The following is a 25,406-nucleotide window of genomic DNA, read 5'->3' on the forward strand; positions in this document are numbered from 1 at the left end:
ATGGACAGTTACCTCCCAATTGGCACTGTGGGTTATCAAGTAGGGGAATCTTGATGGAACCGCCAAGATGAAAGACTCTAATTTCTAGGGCTCAGGGAAGGATCCCCCAGACTCAATAAGCCACGCCAGTGGATGCAAACAGCAAGAGGATTTTTTATTGTCAAAGGCGCCTACAGGTGACTCAGTACTCTCATGAGACTGATCCCCCCTGTGTATTTTTTCAGCAAGTATTTATCAGGTCTCAAGGTTACATACTGGGGAAGCATAGCAACAGCAACACCATTGGTCAATTCAAATTAACATATGGGTTGGGTCAACATCAGGACCAAAACAAGTCTTGATCAAGCCAGTTTCTGCCCCCCCCCCCCACCAAGTTTTGATAAATTACACAAAGGACTGGGTGTTTTTCCTTTTTGGCAGGTGCAACTGGTCTCTAGACTGCTTCTGCCACCCACAGATATCCTGTTTTGCCCTGGCCTAGTTGATCATAAAAACATCTTAAGTTGGAGACTAGGGTTGGGGGTCTTTTATTGGTATACATGGATTTACAAAATAAAAACTTTACCACATAATGAAAAATCTGATTCATGATTATTTTTTGTCTTTAGATTTTTTTGAGAATTTCATATATGAGCACTGCATCTATATCGTTCTTGCCCTTCCCTTCTCTCCATCTTTCCCTTTCAAATTTGTGACTTTAAAATATATATATACACACACGCGCGCGCGCGCGCACACACACACACACACACACACTGAAAGCTAACCATTCAGAGTACATATACTGTTTTTTCATAAGTATTGATAAAGCATTTTAATTACTGATACTTTCATATTTTGAAGGAATGTGAATTACGTATTTTCATGTAAATTTCTGTATCCATTTAGGATTTGCTTTCTCATATGCTTCATATGGACCCACGTCAGCGTTATACTGCTGAACAAGTATTAAAACACTCTTGGATAACCCAGAGAGAACATTTGCCGAGGGATCAGCCAAAGACAAATGATGCATCACATGTTGTTACGGTAAAATGAACACACAATGTGTATCTCATGTTACCCATTGATGTATAAAATATCTTTATTTCTTGAAGATAGATTTTTTTAACTGAGTGTTATTTATTTTAAAATTAAAACTCACTCTTTTCACATTTTTTTATTTTTTATTGAAAATTTCCACCTCCTTTCCTCCTCCTATTTCCCTCCCCTCCCCCCAACGCCCCTCCCCCTGCTTCTCCAGTCCAAGGAGCAGTCAGGGTTCCCTACCCTATAGGAAGTCCAAGGTCCTCTCTATTTCCCCCAGGTCCAGGAAGGTGAGCATCCAAACAGACTAGGCTCCCACAAAGTCCGTCAAGTAGAATCAAAACCCAGTGCCATTGTCCTTGGCTTCTCCATCAGCCTCCACCGTCAGCCACATTCAGAGAGTCCGGTTTGATCACATGCTCCATCAGTTCCAGTCCAACTGGACTTGGTGATCTCCCATTAGATCAGTACTGCCATCTCAGTGGGTGGACGCACCCCTCACTGTCCTGACTTCCTTGCTCATGTTCTCTCTCCTTTTGCTCTTCATATGGACCTTGGGAGCTCAGTCCAGTGCTCCAATGTAGGTCTCTGTCTCTATCTCCATCTATCACCAGATGAAGGTTCTATGGTGATATGCAAGATATTCATCAGTGTGGCTATAGAATAAGGCCAGTTCAGACACCCTCTCCTCTGCTGCCCAAGGGACAAGCTGGGGACATCTCCTTGGACACCTGGGAACCCCTCTAGAGTCAAGTCTCTTGCCAACCCTAAAATGGCTCCCTTAATTAAGATATCTTCTTCCCTGCTCCCATATCCACTTTTCCTCCATCCCAACCATCCCATTCCCTCAAGCTCTCCCCATCCTCCCCTTCTCCCTTCACTCTCCCCATCTCCCCTTATCCCCATCCCACCCTTACCCCTGTGCTCCCAACCCCTGTCCGGCAATCTTGTCCACTTCCAATATCCAGGAGGATAGCTATATGTTATTCTTTGGGTTCACCTTCTTATTTAGCTTCTCTAGGATCACGAATTACAGGCTCAATGTCCTTTATTTATGGCTAGTATCCACTTATGAGTGAGTACATACCATATTCATCTCTTTGGGTCTGGGTTACCTCACTCAGGATAGTGTTTTCTATTTCCATCCATTTGCATGCAAAATTCAAGATGTCATTGTTTTTTACCGCTGAGTAGAATTCTAATGTGTATATGTGCCACTCCTTCTTTATCCACTCTTCTATTGAGGGGCACCTAAGTTGTTTCCAGGTTCTGGCTATTACAAATAGTGAACTCTTAATGCTTTTTACTATGTCTTTTCTAATAAAATTATCTTTTAGCTTATATAAATTTCCCAAAATAAGTGGAGTTCGTGATGATTTTTTCTTACATGCATATGTTGTATTTTGATCCTACTTACTCTTTAATGCCCTCTGAGAATCCCTTTCTCCCATCCACCTTGCCTTGTTCTCCCCCAGTTACAGTGTTAGTACCAATAGTCCCTTTGTCTTTTCAAGGCCTAGATACCACATATTGGGAAAAGTGTGTAGCATTTACTCTTAGATTCTACATTATTTTGTTTAACTTGACTGTTTTCAACTCTACCCATTTTATTTGCAAATGATATTTTGTTCTTTTTTATGGCTAAATAAAATTTCTACTATATAATTATTTCAAACCATATGTATGTATGTATGTATGTATGTGCAACTTAGCTGTTTCTGGTTCTTTAACTTGGCCCCTTACTATAGCAGCATTGTAAAAGGGAAAATTTCATAAGTAGAGGTCTTGTGGTGTATTATTAAATACTTTTTTCCTACAGAGATTGTTACTGAACTTGTAATGTTTTGTCATTATTTTAGGAAGCAATGGTTGCAACATATTCTGCCTTGACTCCCAAGTCTTTCCAACCAATTCTAGAGCCTGTTGCTGCTTCAAGTTTAGCTCAGAGACGGAGCATGAAAAAGCGAACATCCACTGGCTTGTAAGATTCATACTATTCCTCAGCTAACTGGATGAAGAGAAAATTAAATGTGTTGTGGGTTGGGTTGGTTTGGTTTGGTTTTTGCCTAATCTTATATCAAGGGTATTTTTTTTCCTGCCACATTACTTAAATATTCTATATAAGCCTCTCTTTTGGGGGTTGGAATTTTAAACAAACACACATAGGTCCATAATATTCATACTGTGTCATTTTGCAGTAGTGTTCAAATGTTTAACTATATAATTGATGTCCACAAGGTCTTAACTTTTCTGAACCATTAACTCACCAAATTCCTTTCAAACAAAGTTAACCTCATAGTATTTTACACAAAAATATTTTAAGGGATCATTAATATTAATGAAGATGCTTTTCATATGTTATAAATGTCATAATGCTAAACAATGATAGTATTTTTAACATCATATCCTGAAGAATAGCTTTTTTGATCTTAAAAGAAAAACAAAAGTATTCTAGTAGCTTGTGCATAGCCAAAGGACTCCTTTCATTTGAGTATGTTTAGATACTAAATGTAGTGAGAGCAGTTAGGTGCCAGAGCAAAATCCATATGTGCTAATATATGAATCCCTCATATGGTTGGTGCCAAAGTTTTGATAGAATAATTAGATCACTGATGATGTGTGCAAACATATTTGTGTATTATCCATAAGTGGCTTAAATCTAGAGAAAGTTTCCATAAGGCTTCTGTTTTACAGCTAATGGAGTTGTAGTAAAAGTGAAGACATTTTTATTCAAAGGTTTCATGTTGGTATTTTAATCTCCTAAATATGTAATAGTTAAGCCTTTTAATATTAAGCACTTAGTATGATGCTATCTTAGTCTTAGGTAAGCTGACTTTGAAATTAACCAGTTGAATTAAGTCATCTTTTCCCTTTATAAATGGAGTTACACTATTGTATTTCTGATTTCCATGTGATTTGAGCTGCAGTGTAGCATATTGATCTACCTTGAATCCTATGGTGATGTAGTTGAAGTTCTATTATAGTGGACTTGCGCACCTAGCACATATGAAGCCATATAGTATATTTCAGTAAGCATTAGATGATTCTACGTAATAGTTGTACTTCAAGAAGATAATCTAGCCAGGCGGTGGTAGCGCACGCCTTTAATCCCAGCACTCGGGAGGCAGAGGCAGGCGGATCTCTGTGAGTTTGAGACCAGCCTGGTCTACAAGAGCTAGTTCCAGGACAGGCTCCAAAACCACAGAGAAACCCTGTCTCGAAAAAACACACACACAAAAAAAAAAGATAATCTAACATTTTAAATAAGAAACCAACATTAATGATTCACACAGAAATAGAGCACATTTAAAAATCATATTTAAAATAAACCAACCAAATTGGTTTTTAGTAAATTTATGGTACAGAACCACTGTATAATAGGTATTATTTTCTTTAAATGCTGAAATTTTAAAATATCATTTTATGTTGTCCTGGAAAATACCATTAACTACTAATACTGACAGAAATAATTTATGAATGTAAGCTGGAGGCCATCAGTCTTGTTTAGTTAATAGAAATGTGTACTTGTGTTGCTAGGTGTACTGGTTGCTGAGCATTTTACTTTCCTTAGTTCAGAAAGAACTGATTACTGAGTATACAAGTTAGGCTAGGGGACATGTAATGTTGGTATTTAATGAAACAAACTATATGTATTCTCTTTAAAATGTAAGTGATCTGTATCCATGCACAAATATCTGTTTTCTAAACATGATATATAAAAATATGTATTCTTAATTTGAGGTATTTTTTTTAAAAAAGTAATTGAACAATATTAAATAACAGATGATCTGATACCACATAATAGCATTACTTAGTCTTAGAGTTATATTTGTGCATTTTGTGTTCCAGTTTGGTTCATTTTGGCCCTTTTTTGCTTATTACAATAAGCACTTGCATTTAAAAATTTGTGTTCATATACTTTGAGTTCTTGTGCTCCTGTCATTATCTCGTTTGTGCACTTACACATTCTTATCAGTGTTTTGTCAAACTCAAAGATACAATTTTGCTGTTGAATTTTTAGGACACATACTATTTTCATATGTACTTTCTCGCTAACAAAATTAGAGAAAATGAAACTAAAATAAAAAGTGATCATAAAACGCCCTTTTATAAACAATGGGTTAAAAAGATTACCATAATTTTCAGTTGTTTCCTCAGAGGGTTGTGTTGTACAGCCTGATTTGAAAGGACCACTAAGGATTAAGCAATGAATAGCATGCTTCCTTATCCCCTAGTGATTATTGACTGTGCCAAAGTTACAGGCATGCCAGAGCATTTGCCTAATTGTGAGAAACTTGCTGTTAGAAATTTCAAATGTCCTAGCTTAACAAAACTAGCAGAAAAGACAACATTATTATAAAAGAAAGGCATGGCAATACCCTTGTTTTATCGAAGTAGGGTGCCTAATCATGTCCTTTATGGCTAGAATAAGTCCAAATGGAATGAATGAAGGTTCAAGTACTTCTCAAAAAAAATAGACTTCTTTAAATGAGTGACCAGTTAAAATAAACTTTCCATAAAATTTTAACATGCTATAGTTTCTAATGGGTTCTTTATTTTGCATTGTTTAGTAGACAGCAGCAAATTTTGAGGTAAAACTTGGAGATGTTTTATCATTCTGGAAAGAGGAAGATACTGAACTTATTTTTCTCAAAGAGAAAACATTGGAACATTGGGTCTACTAAGGTAGACTAAAAATCCATTGTCAAAAAAACACATATTTTCACGAGTGAATATTCAGGAAGCTGAAACCGTTTGCAAGAAAATTAGGAAGCAGTGTTGGTGACTGATTTTCTGCTTTCAGACTTTTTATCTTATTTTGTTAGGAATGACTTTTATTGTTATTATTATTTGTTTTATTTATTATTATTTATTTTATTATTATTATTTGTTTTTTGTTTTCTGATTTCTTACTATTGGTAAGACACCAGGACCTTCTAAATAGCATCTCTGGTTATCTTGGAGGGATTGCATTTGTTTGGCACCCACAAAGTTAACAATGGGAGTTTGGTCTTTCCCACTGAAACATGTCAAAATAATACTGCTCATGGGAACTTATTTGTTATCACTTGATTAATAGTATGCTAACTAGAAGAGGTCCCTCATATATAAAGAAGAAAAAAGAAAAACAATAAGGCAAGCTGAAAATTATACCTTAAACAGTTTGCCCTTTTTGTGCATTATCTTTCATTGTTTTCTAAACCCCTTACTATCCTATCTTATCACCTCACAATAGTTCTTTACCATTAAGATTTACCAAATCCTCAGAAGGATTCAGTGATTCAAAAGGACCTTACTCCTTTCTTTTTTCCCCACATCAAGACTTCAAATTTAAAAACAGTAGAGTTCAGCTAACAAAATAATGGGAAAGCTGTATCACTAAATTAATTTACATTTTCCTATTTGTGCCTAGTAATTAGCAATTTCCAATGAAGAACACTATTAATCAAATGTTTTTCTAGTTGCATGAATTTCAAACAATCTCATCAAACAAGGATACTTTTAAATTCAGTTATTTTTGAACTTTGGGGACTAAGGAATATACTCAGAAGTTCCCAGGGTCAACTCATTCACTCAATCCAATGTTTCATATGTGTGGAGTGCCTTCCTTTCCATGCATTCTTTTTTTTTTTTGTCTCAAAATATTCCAAGCATTTTTACATTGTGAACTACTTCATATCAAAGTGGTATGAAGAGAAAAAAATATTGCTAGTCACTTCTTTACATGTTGTTAAACTCGTTATTTTGTATTTTAATTTCTTACAATACATAGTTAATAACATAAAGACATTTATTCAACCCACTGTTGTATTAATAGAAAATAATCACAGAAATTCAATTGAAAACTATAAATGGATCCCATTTCTAGACTCTTTGTTTAGATTTTAGGATTCAGATTCATTTTATTACTGTTTTTCAAAAATAAGGCAAGCCACAGTAAATCCAGATTGAGTAGTTATGTTTAAATTTACTTAGTGTCTTTTTTCATTTCAATGCTTATTAGAATACTTTTAGTGTTTTTCTCGATATCAGTGATTGCTGAGATGATTTAAATGATTAATAATTGTGTTATCGGCAGGAATGTAATGTCATCAATAGTGATTATTCAGAACATCCACTATGCTCATGGACTGATTTTTCCTCCTTTTAGTCTTACAATCTGATTGAATCTATTCTATAATTTGTGTAAAATAATATTGCTTGACCATCTAAAATTCAACTTGATTTCTAATATGTAGAACACCTATGCTTGGATACACAGTAAATCTTAGATTGCAAGCATGTATTTCTTTGGAATATGAAGAAAATTACAAAAAGAAAAGTACCTTTAAAACAAAGAAATTTAATATTGCTTACATTATATTAGAAAATATATACATTTTAGTTATTGATTAAAAAAATACCCTTAAGCTAAATGTTTAGAAGTATATGTCTCTGAACATATACCAAGTAAAGGTTTGCTTTTTATTCTTATTTCTAAACCATGAACAATACCTCCTGGGAATGACAGTGTTGCTTTTCCTTTGTCTAGTTATGACTATTAGTTATTCTTGAAAATAGTTGTTAAATATCCAATTTTATTTGAGAGAGTTATAGAGAATATATTAATATGTACGTTTACTTATTAATAATTGACATTATTTAACTAATTTGTTGCCTTTTTCTTTTAATCAACTAATATTGCTCAGGTAGGAATTTACTTCTCACTTAAATTCTTTTTTCTCAAACCAATACCACTTATATCAAAAGTGTATGCTTTTCTTAGTACAGTAAAGTTATTTTTATCACCAGGAAAGAATAGGCAGAAGCCACCATTTTTAAGTCATACAGAAATTTTTAATTAAGTATCCAAATTCCAGCATGGTTTGTGTTTGAGAATTTATCTTGCATTATAATCCATAATATAAAGGGGGGAAGTATGTGGCAAAACAGAAGTGATATTGTTAGTTATGTGTTGGCCAGGATTTATGCAAAGAGAACATAGTTTGCTACTACCATATCTTTAAAATTTCATTTTCTGCCACGTACCAAACACTTGGGAATTTATGTACCTGTCATTTTGATACTGAAATTTATATTCACTAGAGTTTCATTGCACTTTTCAACAGAAATGGTGTTAAAAAGAAATTATATAAAAATTTAAAAGCTGAAATTGAAAAAAAAGGTCCCCAGGTTGCTATAAAGTATAATTTTTCCTAGCTAGTATAGGTTTTATACCATCGTTTATTTTGTAAATATTTTCTTTAAGACACTGTTCCTTTGGACACTGACGCTTTCATTCGCTGTACTACCTTTCTCACCTTGTAAGGTTAGATTTAGTAGTGCGTTCTACAGTGTTTAACCTCCCAGTGCTGCTAAAGAAATGGCTTATCTTTTGAATTTACAACATGCCAAAGATAACATAAAGTTATATTTATTTTTGTTCTTGTTAAACCGTGAGCAACAATTATCAAGAAATTATGTTAAATTACTTGCCTTCTCTCAGTACAAATAAAATGGGTGTAACTTTCTAACATTTTATACCTGACCTTGCTTCATCATTTATGGATGTAAAACTGTTTACTTTTTTTTAGCTAAATTATACAATTCCTTCAGTGGGGTGAGGTAAATAGATAGAATATGAATGTGTGTGTATACACAAGATTCTGAAGCCAAATGTAACAGGTGTTTAAAAATACTGCTTGGTTATGCATATTCCTTGATATTTCCAAAACTGTAATATTTTCCCTTTAAGACATTTTTTCTCTTTAAGGTCCTAGTATCCTTATAAAATTAACTAATTCAAGAAAATAAGTATGCAAATATGCAATACCTCAGACCTCATCAGGAGAATGCATTTATCTGCAAGTTAACATGACAGGCTTTTCTGCAGTAGGAGCATTAATATATTTGTCTCCAGTTGCTTACGAATTCTTAATATTCTTATAATAAAAACAAAAAATTTAACTGTAAAAGAAGCAGTGGCATGTTACATTCTAAGTTCCTATGTGATCAACATCTTCATGTACCTCTTTCTTTCTCAGCTTCTTAGAGGTAAGCAGGGCCCACTCCCGGTCAATTTGAAGGAGTCTGGAGAAATTGGTTTCCTACTGGCTAACTTAAAAAAATATTTTCCGCATTTGCTTCTCTTGTAAAATAAGAGAGAGTAATTTTAGTCAGTGGGTCCTAGGGTAGTTGTGATTTAATCTATGTGAAAAAGATTAAAGAAGCAGGCTAGAGTTTGTTGCTCCTTTGATTCCCTTAGTATTCTCCTTTTTACTTGAAACAACAGACTGAAAATACTGCGGACTTGTTCTTAGGATTTTTATGGATCATAGACCCTTCTCTACCCAAGCAAAAGCAGCCTTTCACTTTGTAGCCCTTCCTTCCCTTTTTCCATTTGCCATATCTCCTTGCTTATGTGTAGATTAGGCACTATACTTTTTCTTACTTCTGTTTCAGGATTCTCAGATACATTGGGTATAATTTTTAAACAAAGCTATTTTAGATTATCTTGTTTATAAAGTTTTAAATAAGCTATAATATTTGACAACAGATTATTCAGTATCTGAATAAAATGCATTCTTTGTTAATAGATGCAATTTTACTCAACAAATGTGTCCTGTATTTTTGTGCCAGATATTATTGCTGATTTTTTAAAACAAAGATTAAAGGTTTTTAAAATAATGACAAATAAAGCTTTTAAAAATGAAACATTAAAAACAAAACTATGAAGATGAGTGGTATCCCAGTATCTACAACTATCAGATCATTAATTTTCAGCCTTAAATTTAGATCTGAGCTTCTAATAGAAGAGGCAAGAAAAGAATAACAGTTTAAGTAATTATGTGACAAGCATCTTAATTTTTCAAGAGATACTTTTGGCTGTTTATTTAAAAAAGAATATAGTAGCAACCTTATGTTGGAACATTGAAACGAATAACTATTAAAACTATTATGTTACAGTATGTGTGGGAAGACCGTTTTGGTTACAAATGCCAATACCTAACTCATGAGTTGAACAGGCAAGATAATTTATTGTTTGACTTAATGTCTTGATCCCTGCCATGGAACTATTTCTTTCCTACATCTTTCAAATATACTTTTGAAACTAACCCATATTCAGACTCAAATTCCAAGATGGAAATAACAGGTCTAACCGTTATTTCCCTCCTGGCTAGCCCCTAGGAGTAGAGTTAATTAAGTAATGCTTGAACTCAAATTGGAAAGAGATAGGGCATTTTTGATGGGATGTGATGTATCATGTAAGGACAAACAGTGGTAGCAGCTATTAATTTTTTGGCTACCCAATATCTTTCCTGTATCTTGGCAGTTTTGGTAAGAATTGTCCTCCATAGCCTCAGGCATTTTAAGAGTTATTCCCCGGGTTGGTACTGTTTAAGGTGGTTATGGGGAGGTGCAGCCATGCTGGAAGAAAGTATCTTCTACCACTTGTTTCCATGTTTCCTCACCACGATGGACTCCTCCCTCTGGAACTGTAAGTCAAAATGAACTCCTCAGTAAGTTGTTTTTAATCATTATGTTTCATGACTTCAATAGACATGTATGCATGCCCATTTTAAAGTGTATGCCTTCATAAAAATGCATATACTGTCCCACTCTTCCCTAGAGAATACCTAAAGTTGCATCTATTTCTATAATGTAACTTCAGGACCAAGAACTCTAGGTGATACATAGTCCCTTGCTTAACTTTTCTGATTGTGTCTTTTGTTTGTTTGTAGTTTTTCATTTTTAGTTAATTTCTATTTCTGATGTTTCTGTATTAACCCCCTTTTCCTATTCTAATTGGTTTTTTTTTACTATGTAGAAAATGACATAGTTCTGAAGGCTATCACTACATGGATAAGTATACTAAACATGCCATCAGCATCATCTGTACTGTATCTTTACATACCCCCTGTAGGTTACTTACTTACTTGAGCAACACTGTAACCCAAACTTCTAATAGAAACAACTGAAAGAAGGAACTGCTCACAGTTCAAAAGGGTTTCAATCTATTACTAGGTAGTTTAGTTTGTGCCAATGAAAATATATGCCAAAGCTCCTCACATCCTAGTAGACTAGGAACCAGGAGCTAATAGGACATTCAGAGGCCTACACCTACTTCTGTCTGCTATGACCTGCCTCTCAAAATCTCTACAGCCTCAAGTAGGGCCATAATCTGAAAATAAAGCACTAAAAACGTGAGCCTATGGGGAACATTTCAGATTCAAACCATAACAGTAACTTTTTGATTCATGTTCTTTATAAACAGTCATGCAGTTTCCTTTCTTCATAAGGTCTCACATTATGCACTCTCCTGCACTTTGCTTTTTCACTTAATGATTTTGGAAATTGTTAGCTCATATGCATCGTTCATATTGTTTTCGGTTTCATGTCTTCATTGTGTTTATTTTTTATAGCTTATTTAAGCTCCTATGGTTTGACATAGAGTTTTCAATGTTTTGCAGTCACAAATAATTTTACAGTAAAATTCATACATATATTTTATGTTGTTGATGTGTCCCTACTTGTATATTATTTACCCTAATATAAAAATTTAAGAGCCCAGATTTTTTGATTTAATAAGTTCTGTCTTAGTTGCTTTTCCTGTTACTGATATACCCCAGTAAATGCAGCTTAAGAGAGAAAGGACAGGTGTTGGCTGACCATGTGGTAAAGTCAAGGCAGCAGGGACTGGAGGCAGCTGGCCATATGCATCCATAGTTAAGCAGAGAGTCATAAATGTTTATTCTCAGCTTGGTGTCTTCCTTTTATTTAGTACAGGGACCCAGACCAGGAAATGTGCTACCCACAGTGGATATCCTTACCTTAGTTAACCTAGGTAAAATAATCTTCCTTATGATTGTTCAAAGGCCCTTGTTTCCCAGGTAGGTCTAGATCTTATAAAATTGACATTTTTTTTTGAGATTAGTCACCACAAGCAATTGTTTATAAGATACTGCCAAAGTATCTTCCATTGGCATTAGGCTGTTTTGCATTCTTCCCAGAAATGACATAATGCACCTATTTTTAGACAGTAGTTGTCAGGAGCAGTAATTTCATCAGGGAACTTACTAGAACTTGAGGCTGAAATCCAGCAACCTGTGATTTAACAAGGAGTTTATTCAACTGAGTTTAGTGTATATTCAAGTTTTCAAATACGGAACTTGCTAAATCATATTTAATCATAGAATATAGCATGGAGATTACTTGTTATATTTTATTTTCTTTTTGATGCCTCAATTATTATTACCTTTACCTTTCTAGTATGAAGCTGGTTACTTTTGGTAGACAAAATATAGACAGATAGTAGACAAGAAATCCATTCCTTAAGTTCTTAAATTGTATGATATGCATAAACAATATGTCTAATAGTCCTTTTACCTATTTAAAAAGCAGTGCTAAAAAGCACACGAGTACTAATTTCAGTGTAAGCATTTTTTAATTTTAATATATGCATAAATTTTATCTTGGTTATATCTAACAGTTCCCCCAGTTCCTCTCCACCACCACCCCAGCATATTTTTCATCTTGCTCCAAACTTCATGACTTTTAAAAAAATAACCCACTAAGTCTAATTAGTGGTACCAATATGTGCGTATGTGTGAAGGAAGCAACTGGGGCATGAAAAACTTACCAGTTATCCCCCACCAAAGAAAAATGACTCTTCTCAGAAGCCATCAACTGTCAATAACTCTTTAAGTAAGGAGTGGGACCTCAGGGAACTCTCTCTCTCTCTCTCTCTCTCTCTCTCTCTCTCTCTCTCTCTCTCTCTCTCTTACACACACACACACACACACACACACACACACACACACACACACACACTCCATGTTGAAAACTGTAACTCCTGGTCCCTTGGAGGTCTTGTGTGAGTAGCCACTGTTACTGTGAGTGCATGTGTGTAGCAGCCCTGTCATGGCCAGAGGCCAGCCTTTCACAGTGCTCCTCATCTTCCAGCCCTTTATTATAAGCATGTTAAAAATAAAGTCTACTTTATCCAACCCTAGCTAAACAAAATATAGATTGCATTTCAGCAGGAGAGTGAGAAAGATGAAAGAAGGAAATAAGGGAGTAAAAAACTGAATTCATTATAAGTATGCAACTCAAATGAAGTCTACAGCTAAAAATGTAATCTTTGGGGTTTTTTTTAGTTTTGGGGCATATTTATTTATTTATATACACAAGTTTATCAAAATCTCCCTTTCAATCATTCTTTTTAAATTTTGGATTAATTTGGCTGACTCTTCTATAGTATTCACTGCATTTTTTTCTTTCATTATTTATATATTTTCACAAAATTATTTGTGAATTTTTCTATGATGGCTCTTTACATCTAAAATATGTGCATTACTATCTCCCATTATTTTCTTCATTCAATATCACAAATGTCAACTTGATATGAGACCTGTTTTTAACATTTGTACCACTTTCATGTGACTGACTAGTTTGCCCCTGGTGATCAAAATTTAATTTAGAGTGTCACATTTCTTTTGTTTCTGTCTCCTGAAAGGTGAAATTTTCACCTGGGCAAGTAATGAGTTTTTAGGAGCACAGTTTTTAATGAAATGAGACTTCACATTTGACATCTTCATAAGAGTTGACATTGTCTGTCAAGATTACACTACTCCATTATATCTGTGTAATCTCAGGAAACCAACATAAATGGCTTTAGTTACATTGGCTGTTCTGTAGTGTATTGTAACATTGTTTATGAATTAGCTTTATCGTCCACAAATTTAATAATAGGACTGCCACCAGGTTTTCATTATATAGCCATATACACATGCCAATGCATAGAGATGGTTTTTGAGTTGAGTTTTCTGTTGTTATTGATATTCAAAGAAAACTCGATTGCCAGTTTTTAATTTTATAGAGAGGATCACACCAAGTATTGTCTCTTTGTTTGTTTTGTCTTGTTTTGTTTTTCGACACAGGGTTTCTCTGTAGCTTTGGAGCCTGTTCTGGAACTTGCTCTTGTAGACCAGACTGGCCTTGAACTCACAGAGAGCTGCCTGCACCTGCCTCCCAAGTGCTGGGATTAAAGACATGCACCACCACTGCCCAACAAGAATTGTTTTTTAGATTGATTTTTAAGACTGTTCAAAGCTGTATTAGGCTGAGCTCAAACTTGTTTCTATCACATTTAATTAAATTGGGTTTGAGTAGGATATTAACTTTTGATTCTATATAGGGTTCTTTGTTTTCACAAGTATAATTAATATAGGTAGAATCAGTGTTGTGTAAATACATTAGATTTTATAACCTGTATTTTTTGTAAATTTTAGAACATCTTAATATTGCTCTTAAAACTAACCATCTTTTCCTTAAAATGACATAGAATTTATTTGCTGTACCTTTTATTTTATTTAATTTTCCATGTTTTTATATTGTTGTTCCAAATTTAGTTTAAAAGAATCCTGACCTGATTTTATTTACCTTCTTTCCACAAGTTTATATAATACTTTCAGTCCATGGTTCTTCTATATGTTTTTGTAGACTTAGTAGCTGAACTCAAGTTTAGTTAACCTTTAGTAAATGCAGTGATGTTGGCTAGTTTTATGTCAACTTGACAAAAGTTAGAGTCCTTTTATAAGGAGCAACCTCAGTTGAGAAAATGCCCCCACCAGCAGACCTGTGGGCAAGTTGTGATTCATTTGCTTGCTTGATGTTGTAGAAAGGCCCAGAATACTGTGAGCAGTGCTCTCCCCACCCCCGGACAAGTGATTCTGGGTGGTATAAGAAAGTAGGCTAGGAATGCCACAAGGAGCAAGCCAATAAGCAGCATTCCTACATAGTTTCTGTAACAGTTCCTGCCTCCAGGTTCCTACCTTCATTTCCTGCCTTGATTTTTTTCAGTGATAGACTATGATGTGAAAGTATAATGGGATAAACCCTTTCATCCTGAGTTGCTTTTTGCCTTGGTGTTCATCACATCAAAAGAAATATTAGCAGAGACATAAATTTAGTCTTACTCCAATTCCTGCTTCTAAGTTCCTGCCCTTAGTTCCTTCTATGTCTTCCCTTGTTGATAGGTGACGAGCTATAAGATGAAGCAAATCCCTTTCTCTCCCAAGTTGCTTTTGGTCATGTTTTTATTAAAGTAATAGAAACCCCAAGATGTCAGTTGATACTGTGTCAAATCTTTATGTTCCAATATTAATATCTTTCACTGAAAGAGTTTATAAAAAGACAATACTCAGTACTCCCTCCCCAAGACATTCAATTTGTTTATTCAGCTATTCAAAGTAAACTAAGAAATAGTCATTAATTAGCAATACATAGCCTAACAGGTATTGCAAATACAATTTTTAGATGAAAAACTCTTAATTGGTAGTTGACTTTTTCATTCCCATCAATGGGTTGATAGTGGATTAAAATAGTCATGCCAGAGAAGAATTAGACTTTCTGGAAATACAAAATATAAACTAGGAAATTAATATTTCTTTGTAAGTGGAGCATGATGATACATTATTTAAATAAAGCATCTGAGTCTTCTGCCAAACTAAATGTGTAAAGCCTATTTAAAACAATTCCCATATTTAAAGGGATAAAGTATATTTTGTTCTGGAGATAAATATTACTCACCATGGCCTTGGAACACAAACAGATTAGCTAAATTGTTCCAGGGTGGTAACAGATTGATGGAAGTTTTATACTAACAAAACAAAGAAAGACTTAAGATATTTTAAAAACAGTACAACTGATATCAGGTAGATATCTTAGTACCTTTGGCACTAAGAGCTGTGCTTAAGGTGATCACCACAAAGATAACTGCCAATCCATGAATAGGCCACCAAGAGTTGTGTAGAAAGTCTAGATTTTCTTCTTTCCAATGGTGGAATGTGGAGACCACACTTTCATTTTCTGCTAATCTGTAATGACACTTTACTGTCTATGTAATCCACAATGGGAGATGAAAATCTATATTACCACTTAAATCTTGCATCGCCAAGGCAACCTCATACCCAGTGTTTGGCTTATGTTATAGATAACATAGCTTCCACCTTCAAACAGCAGTCATAAGGCAATCCCACCTCCCTTTTAGGTGTTAGTGAATTTTACATGTGGACTATTCGTAACACACTGTTTCTCTAGCCAGAGTGGTGGATAGTTATGAAAAATTAGAAGATCTGTGAGTTTTTTGTTTGTTTTGTTTTTACATTTAGAACTTTACTTTGTGTGCTTTTGTGTGTGTGTGTGTGTGTGTGTGTGTGTGTGTGTGTGTGTGTGTGTGTGTGTGTATGGGTGTACATGTGCCATAGCGTGTTTGTGGAGGTTTGCTTGTGATATTTGGTTCTTTCCTGTCTCCACATGGATCCCGGGGATTGAACTGGGATTGTAAGCTTTGGTGGCAAGTGCCTTTATTCGCTAAGACATCTCACTAGCCCAAGAGCTGTATTCTTACTCCTAACCAGCACTATTTAGGATTACCCTTTCCTTAGATCTCATTAGGCTGCAGGATTTTTGTCTTCTCCTGGCTCTGAAGGGGTGGCTTCTTTACTTTCTCTTTTTGAGTGGTGTCAGAAGTCCAGTAAAAACAAATGATTTAAATCAAATCTGGAGTCTCACAACACAAATCATTCAGGTTTCAATAAAAGCATATTAATAAAATATAGTGTATGGAAAGACAATCAATAGATTAGTAGAAAACAGCAAGAGAGCAGTACTGTGAGACCTATCTGACAGATCTACTCAACCATGATTAGAATTAAATGATGTGCAAAGCAATAATAAACACAATTGAAGGAACCTTGAAAAATTATTAGGAAGGAAGAAAGCACACAGTAAGCAAAAAAGAACATGAGTACAATAGGCCTAAACATTCTTAAGTATGTCTTATGGTTGAAGCAAAATATAACACTGTCAGTTGTAGTAACAAAACTGGGTAGAAAAATACTCAAGGAAATTGTGGGGAGAATAAACTGGTGTTAAATGAGGCTAATTATTCATACTTCATTGTAACTGCTAAAATGGCAGTAGCTTAATCTTAAGTTATATAAATAATAACACAGAACTATCACTAAAATACATAGAGGTACACTCAGTAACACTATAATAATTAAAGATAAATTAGAATTATGAAAAAATATACAATCCAAGAATGTGGAAAGAAGACAGATACAAAAGGATATCCATGCTACAATCCGTAGACCCAGAGAAGCTATGTAACAAGGAGGACTCAGGGGGGACATTTGGATCTCCCTGGAAAGGGGAAATAGAAAAGACAGTGGGGTGAGGAGAAGGTTTGGGGAGGGGACAGTAACAGGAGGGATCAGTTGAGAAAAAGGATGGAGGAAGAGAGCACTAGGAGAGACAGCTGGAATTGGGGGGGCCTCTTGAGGATGAGCTACAAACATAGTACAATGGAAACTCCCCAAAATTTATGAGGGTGACCCTAGTTAAGACTTGTAGCAATAGGAGATACAGAATCTGAACTGGCCATCTCTTGTAATCAGTTAAGGCTTTCAGTAGAATGTTTGGGATACCAACCCAACCACAAATCTGTAATTTGTCCTACCTACAAGCTGTGCTTGGATATAGGCAGCTCAAAAATTTTGGGACTGTGAGAGTGGACCACCAATGACTAGTCCAGCCTGACATCATGCCACAAGAGGGAGCCCATTCTTGATACTGACTGGAGGGCCAGTGCCCAGAAAACAAGGATAAAAGCAAATATGACTAGCATAAATAAATAAATAAATAAATAAATAAATGAGATCAATGAAATGATTCCTAATGATATTCTGCTATACTTATAGATTGGTGCCTAGCCCAACTGTCACCAGAGAGGCTTCATCCAGCAACTGATGGAGACAGATGCAGACCCACAACCAAACATTAGGCGGACCTCGGGGAATCCTGCTGAAGAGGGGGAGGAAGTATTGTAGAGGCCAGAGGTGTCAAGGACACCACAAGAATATCCACAGAATCAACTAACCTGTTCTCATAGGACCTCACAGAGACTGAACCGACAACAAGGAAACCTGCATGGGACTGACCTAGACCCTCAGCATATATGTTAGAGTTGTGTAGCTTGGTCTTCTTGTGGGACTCGTAACAATAGGAGCAGAGGCTTTCTCTGACTCTTTTGCCAGCTTTTAGGACCCTTTCCCTCATATTTGGTTTCCTTGTCCAGCCTTAATGGGAGGGGAGGTGCACTGCAACTTTATATTCCATGTTTGGTTTATATTCATGGGAGCCCTGTCTTTTTCTGAACAGAAACAGGAGTCTATGGGGAAGGCAGAAGAGAAATGGGGGGAGGGACTGGGAGGAGAGGAATGAGGGAAAACTGTTTGAGTTGTGAAAAATAAATGCATATTAAAAGAAAAGAAAATAATCGTAAATCTAATAGTGTTTAAAGAAAATAATCGTAAATTCTAATAGTGTTTAATAGTTTAAGATCATGAAAGGTAAAATGTGCCAATTTAATGAGCAGATTGTCAATGTTGATTTAGAAACGTCAATCATATACATTGTCTATACTATAAAGAATTTACTTCAGATACAATGGTATATGTTAGTGTAAGTTGAAAATAAAAGATTGGAAATATATATATGTGTATATTTATATTTATAAGTCATTGAATGTGCTATAATGAAAGGCAATCCTTGCATTCAGAAATATAAATCTTAAATATATATGCATCAAATAGTAGAATGTAATACACAAAAATTAAGAACTAATGAAACTTAAAGGAACTATAGAAAATCCCCAGTTATATTTGGAACTGTCAGCAAACCTCACAACATTTAAAAGAACAAGTAAAGATAAAATTACCAAGGGTATAAGCAAACTCAATAATGTCATGTTAACAAGATCTCTATATTTATATAACAAACAATCCATTCTCAGACGGAAGACTATACATTGCTTTCAAGGATCACCAGAGCATATATGTAGACAGAAGTTTCTGTTCCGCCTGGTCCTGTAGCTGTTCAGCCCCCCAAAAAACACACAGAGGCTTATATTAGTTATAAACTGTTGGGCCTATTAGCTCAGGCTTATTATAAACAGACTCTCACAACTTAAATTAACCCATAATTCTTGTCTATGTTTAGCCATGTGGCTTGATACCTTTTCTCAGTAAAGTAGTCTCATTTTGCTTTCTCTGTGACTGGCTGGTGACTGCAAATCTGATTTCCTCTTCCTAGAATTCTCCTAGTCTGTTTGTCCTGCCTATACTTCCTGCCTAGCTACTGGCCAATCAACATTCAAACCAATGAGAGTGACAAATATTTATAGTATACAGGAGCATTATCCCACATCTTTTCTCCTGTTTTTTCCTTTCAAAACAAGAACCAGAATCTTATCTTTGTTTGGCTTTTATTCCTTTACAACTTGTAAGCAACACTCTCAAGACAAACATCCATAATCCATTTGGAGGGGTGTGGACATAGTTTTCTAGGCTACTTCCTGCTAGTTGGGGGTGCTGATAATTAATGGGGACCCAAGGAAAATTTCAGATTATGGCCATGTCCTGACTGGAGTAGTCTGTGAGACTGGATCATCTCAGCCAACAGTATTGAATGTAGAACTCAGAGGAAGCTGCAGCAGAGGCGCTCTAAAACAGATCATCTGGCCCATTCACTCCCATTGGAGATTTTTAAGGGGGTCTTCCTTGATCAAACCTCACTTTTCTTAACCCAGAATAAGTCCACAGCCTTTCATTTCCTGTGGAAAACAAAAGCAAACCTCCAAAGTGACATATCTTTTGACTTAAATTTTGAAATCAAGAGATTTTTAAAATATGTAGGTGGCGGCACATGCCTTTGATCCCAGCACTCAGGAGGCAAAGGCAGGCGGAACTCTATGAGTTTGAGGCTAGCCTGGTCTACAAGAACTAGTTCCAGGGCATGCTCCAAAGTTACTGATGAAACCCTGTCTTGAAAATACTATATATATATAATCCAACAGCATGTGTAATCAAATGTATTTTAGCATCTCTTGCTTCTTCCTCAGTAGCACATAATTCAAAGGCAACACAATAACATACTGTATCCAGATTCTCTGTGTATTTTCTGTCTTTACATGCCTTTTTTTTTTACTCTATTTTTTCTTTTTTAATTTTTGATTTTTTTGAGACACGGTTTCTCTGTGTATCTTTGGCTATCCTGGAACTTACTCTGTAGACCAGGCTAGCCTTGAACTCACAGAGATCTACCTGCCTTTGCCTCCCAAGTGCTGGAATTATTTTGTCTAAAATCTCTTCTCAAGTTCTCTCAGGTTTTATGTGGATGTAGTTGGCAAATGTTGGGTATGAGCCCAAAATAAAAAAAATCCACTGCATTATATAGATTATCAATTATGTCAAATTAAAACTACAATTTAGTTCAAAAAGTGAAATTGCATCAGTGGAACTTAACGATATTTTTAAGATTTGCATGCTGGAAATAGTCAAATAAAGTTAAAAATACTCAAATAATTGGAAAGTAATGGTATGTTAATTCATTAAAAGAGTGATCACAGTAAAAACATCAATTCTCTTCAAGTTTGCTGTGTAATAATGCTGCTAGCAAATTCCAAACATCTTTATAGTAGGGATTCCTCATTCCCCACATGTTCACCAGCATTTTTAAGGAAAGGTAAAGTAACTGGAATAGCTAAAACAAGTTGAAAAGGAATACTGCAGTGGGAAAGATTCATTTTAATACTTACTATATTGCTGTACTGGCCAGGACTATATTATCTTGGTTGAAGAGCACAAACAGATAAAGGAGAAAGAAAAATAGAGAATCCAGAAGCAGAGGCACAATTGTGCCACACTGATTTGACAAAGGTGGAAAACATTTAGTAGAGAAAAGAAATTATTTTATTAGCAAATAGTGAAACAAAAGAGAATTTGAGTATCCACAGTACAGAATAATGAAAACAAAAGATGAGAGAGAGAAAGCCTTATGATTCTCATACATTATATAAAGTCAACTCTATTAACACAAAAAAATCATGGTTGTGGTTTTAGTCAAGGTTTCTATTGCAGTGATAAAATGCTGCTGACCAAAGGTCTAGTTTCTTAAAAATTATTTCTTTTATCTTTTTTGGAAGGAAAGGGGGAGAAGAGCAGAGAGAGAGAGGAGGAGGAGGAAGAAGAAGAAAGAAAGGAGAGACAGAAGCTGCCTCTTCGAGAGGGAGATGGAAAAGGAAGCTTATTTTTTGATACATGACATGATCACATCAATCCCCTTTTCCCCTTTGCCTCTCCAAATATTCACATATAACCCTAAGGAATCCTGAGAGTAGGAGAAATAATCCTCCTCAGGGAAGACCACCAATTGGTTATTCAAAACCAAATGACCAGTCATAAAAATATATACAAGCAACATTATGCAGTTTGATTAGGTTGTACTTATGTTGTTTGCTTTCTTGTAGCATTCAGGACCACCTGTGTAAGGGTAGCACTGCACACAATGTTTTGGGCCCTTCCACAAATGATCAATCATGAAAATGCACCACAGGTTTGCTCAGAGTCCAATCTGGAGGGGCCATTTTTTCAACTGAGGTCCCCTCTTTCTAAAAGATTCCAGTTTGTGTCATGTTGACACCAAACTAGTCAACATTGATGTAAATTCAAAATATAAAGTATAACACTGTTTTGAAAAAATGTAGGAGAAAATCATTGGATTCCATGTCTAGGCAAAGATTTAGACGTTTTAGAAAAAGTCTGATCAACAATAAGGAAAAAAAATAACTACTTTGATTTGGATAGCCCTACCTTTCCATAACCCCATCTTCCTGTCTTCCATGCCACTCCCCACTTAAACCTATCTAAGCCCAGTATTTTTCCATCTATAATTTCGTATTACATATATTTTACTTCCCCCTCTCCTTTATGCTTCCCATAATGGCCTCTTTCTATTGACCTATATTCTACAGTACTCCAGGATAAACACAAAAATAGAGACTGTAAGTTAAAATCCACATATGAAGGAAGATATGAGTCATTCATTTTTTGTGCCTACATTTATTATAGTTTTTTGTCATCAATCTATTTTCCTGCAAATTTCATAATTTTGTTTCTCTTAACAGCTAAACAATATTCAATTGTGTAAATTGCATTGTGCATGTGTACCATATTTTCATTATGCATTCATTGTTTGTTAGGTATAGAGACAGATTGCATTTCCTATCTATTATGAATAGAGTAATAATGAACACCATTGAGCAAGAATCACTGTAGTAGAATATAGAGTCCTTTGGGTTTATGCCCAGGAAGGTAAAACTGGCTCATATTGTAGTTTTATTTCAGTCATTATTAGAAACCTCCATACTGTTTTCCATAATGGCTAAAGAAAGTACTTTGCACTCACACCAACACTGAAGACAGGTGTCACTTTCATTTATTTATGATAGTAATGCTGATTGGGATAAGATGAATTCACAAAGTAGTTTTATTTGCATTTCTCAGATGTTTAATGATGTTGAACATTTTATAATCTATTTTTATAATTCAATTAATTATAAGATATCCAACTCAGAAAACATTTATAAGGAGATACCCTGTAAGGCTGAATAATGCTACCCTTGGAAGCTGTGGGTTATTAAACAAAAATCCCAATGCCCTGTGTAGAATACCTCATTATGAATTTATTGTAGATTCTCTTCTAAGATCCATTACTTCCCTATCCCCATGTAGTTGGTTAGGTTTCCAGTATCAATCATGATTTCCCCTTTATTGGATAAGCCCTGCATTCAATTAGAAAGCTATTGGTTAATAACAAAGGCCCCTGGCATCTTCCTCCCTGATAGCTGTCTTTCATAGTGCCAGAGGGTGCTATCCAGGCTTCAAGGGTAGAATTAGAGAAAAGGTATCAGCAGTATACCACAACTATGAAATTCTACCAACTACATTACCAACCTGATATGCAAGATGTGTACACTTGTTTTGTATTATAACAACAGTTATTAGATTTAAGGGTTACTCCACAGGACAATACCTGGTCAGAACCCTATAAGACCCTATAAACCAGGTCAAAAGCCCATGGCTGTGGAAATCATACACCCTGCCCCCCTCAGCCAAGGAGGTGGGAATTAATATGGTCATCTAGGTAAATTGATATGTCATCAAATTACCTACTAAAAACGTGCATTTATATTCAGACAAATGCTATTAACATACTTAATCAGAAAAGCCCCTTCAATGAATACAGAGACTCATGGCTTCTCCAGGTTCCAAGAGTAAATGACAAATAAGGAGTACTCACCTCTTAAATAAGACATTTATACAATATCTTCCATGGCTTGGGAAGTGTTGTGAAAGAATTGACTGAAAGGATGTAAGAGATGGAAGACACAGAGAAAGGCTGGTAAATATCAGCTCTGTTTAAGGCAAGACATGATGATTACACAATCATGAACTCACATCACACCACCTGTGTTTGCTGGTGCTGGGATTGAACAAGAACAAGTCTGTCAACAGTAAAACAGTGATGGAATGGGGTAGGGGTTCAGGGAGTACTGCCTATTAATGCTAACCTATTGGTAACTGATTATATTTAGGGAGAGCTAGAGTCATTGCCACCAGTTGAGTAGCCATTGGCTAGTGCACCAGGCACAATTGGATTACTCAAAATCCATGGCCACACAGATGGCCTTGTTAAAACACAGTGAGTCACAAAACAAACAGAAAAGAATGTATAAAGGGATTATATGTCCATGAAATTATTAAAGAAGAAAATTAATTTGAAAAATCTACAAACATTTTTGTTCTATAATAGCCTTTGTCAACAAGATGATAATAAAAACTATATGTTGGGTCAAATAATTATAAGCTACATAGTTGATCAAGGACTAATGTCCAAATGTAAAGAGTTCTCAAAAATTCAACCAAGTCAATCTAATAGAAAGGAAAAAAAGCATGAGAAAACATCTCACTGAAGTAGATACAGAGATGGAAGATAAGGATATGCAAAAGTATTCAAATATAATTAGTCATCAGAGAAATGGAAATTGAAGTCACAAAATATAACACTGCACATACCTGTTAACAGAGGTTTCTGTCCCACCAGGTCCCACATCCGTTTAGCCCTAAATAAATACACAGAGGCCTACATTAATTATAAAGCGATTGACTTATTAGCTTAGGCTTCTTACAACTCTGAATCAAATCTCCTTTGGTTAGCTTTTCTCCTGACCATTATCCATAACAACTTGTAACCAACATTCTAAACAAAGGCAAACATCCATAATCCATTTTTGGGAATGTGGGTATAGTTTTCTAGGCTACTTCCTGCTGATTGGGGTCGCTGATAATCTTATGGGAACCTAAAGAAAAATTTGAACTATGTTCAAGTTCTCAATGGAATATTCTTTGAGACTTGATCATCTCAGCCAGTAGTCTTAAAACTGTTCTGGATGCAGAATTTCAGTGTTCCTCTGAAATGCTGGATCATCTGGACCATTTGCTCCTATTGGAGATTCTTCAGGGGGTCTTCCTTGATCAAACCTGATTTTTCTTAGCCAAGAATAAATCCACAGCCTCTCGTTTCCTGTGGAAACAAAAACAAAACCTCTTCTCCAAAGTAACATACGTTTTGACTTAAATTTGAAGTTAAGGCATTTTAAAAATATGTATGTTAGATTAATCCAGCAGCATTTATAATCAAATATATTTTAGCAGCTGTTGCTCCTTCCTCAGCAGTCATACAATTCAAAGAAAACACAATAATATACACTATCCAGACTCTGTTTATTTTCCATCTTTATGTGGCTTTATTTTAAACTCTATTTCTTTTATTTTTATTTTTAATTTTTGGCTTTTTGAGACAGGGTTTCTCTGTGTATCTTTGGCTGTCCTGGAACTCATTCTGTAGACTAGGCTGTGCTTGAATTCCCAGAAATCTGCCTGCCTCTGCCTCCCAAGTGCTGGGATTAAAGTTGTGTGCCACCACACCTTGAACTCACAGAGATCTGCCTCACTCTGCCCCTCAGGTGTTGGAATTAAAGGTTCATGCACCACACCCAACTACTCTCTTTTTTTTTATTTTAAGGGCTTTATTATTTTTTCTTTTCTCTCCCAAGCCTACATATATTTTTAAACACACTGTAAACTGTTTAGAGACTTTTTCTTCTGAAACTATCTTTGATATATCTCTCTTTTTCTGACCACATGAGTCTTTAATTTGCTAAACGATATGGCTAGGATTAAAGCTGTGGCTTTGAAGGCTAGATCCAACTCATTCCTTAGCTTTCTTAGAGCCCTAGCTTCATGGCAGAGGTACTGGCCAGAGCCATGTTTATTGCCACAACTCTATGGCATTTCAAGGTCCCTGACAACACCAAGAAGCATGCTGTTGATAATTCATAAACACCATTTAAGTGTTTGGTGGCAGAGATTCTTAAGAGAGCTGCAAAGTTTCTCAGCTAAAACTGAGTCAGGAAGCCTCTCTTAAATGAGATG

At 35.4% G+C, this 25,406-nt stretch overlaps 1 protein-coding gene across 2 annotated transcripts in view; it reads left to right on the plus strand.

The window, feature by feature from the left end:
- Positions 1-17,831, plus strand: part of LOC121443433 (ribosomal protein S6 kinase alpha-6) — a 183,749-nt gene extending 165,918 nt beyond the window's left edge. For both annotated transcript variants that reach the window (XM_041645190.1, XM_041645191.1), the window contains 3 exons: positions 889-1,029; positions 2,886-3,007; positions 17,772-17,831. In XM_041645190.1, the coding sequence (XP_041501124.1) occupies positions 889-1,029; positions 2,886-3,007; positions 17,772-17,820 (312 nt within the window). In that variant the 3' untranslated portion in view covers positions 17,821-17,831. The remainder of the gene's footprint in view (positions 1-888; positions 1,030-2,885; positions 3,008-17,771) is intronic.
- The last annotated feature ends 7,575 nt before the right edge of the window (positions 17,832-25,406 follow it).

This window comes from Microtus oregoni, unplaced genomic scaffold (genome assembly GCF_018167655.1).
Source record: "Microtus oregoni isolate MIOR12 unplaced genomic scaffold, Mior012 000107F_000, whole genome shotgun sequence".
In the NCBI taxonomy this organism is placed as follows: domain Eukaryota; kingdom Metazoa; phylum Chordata; class Mammalia; order Rodentia; family Cricetidae; genus Microtus; species Microtus oregoni.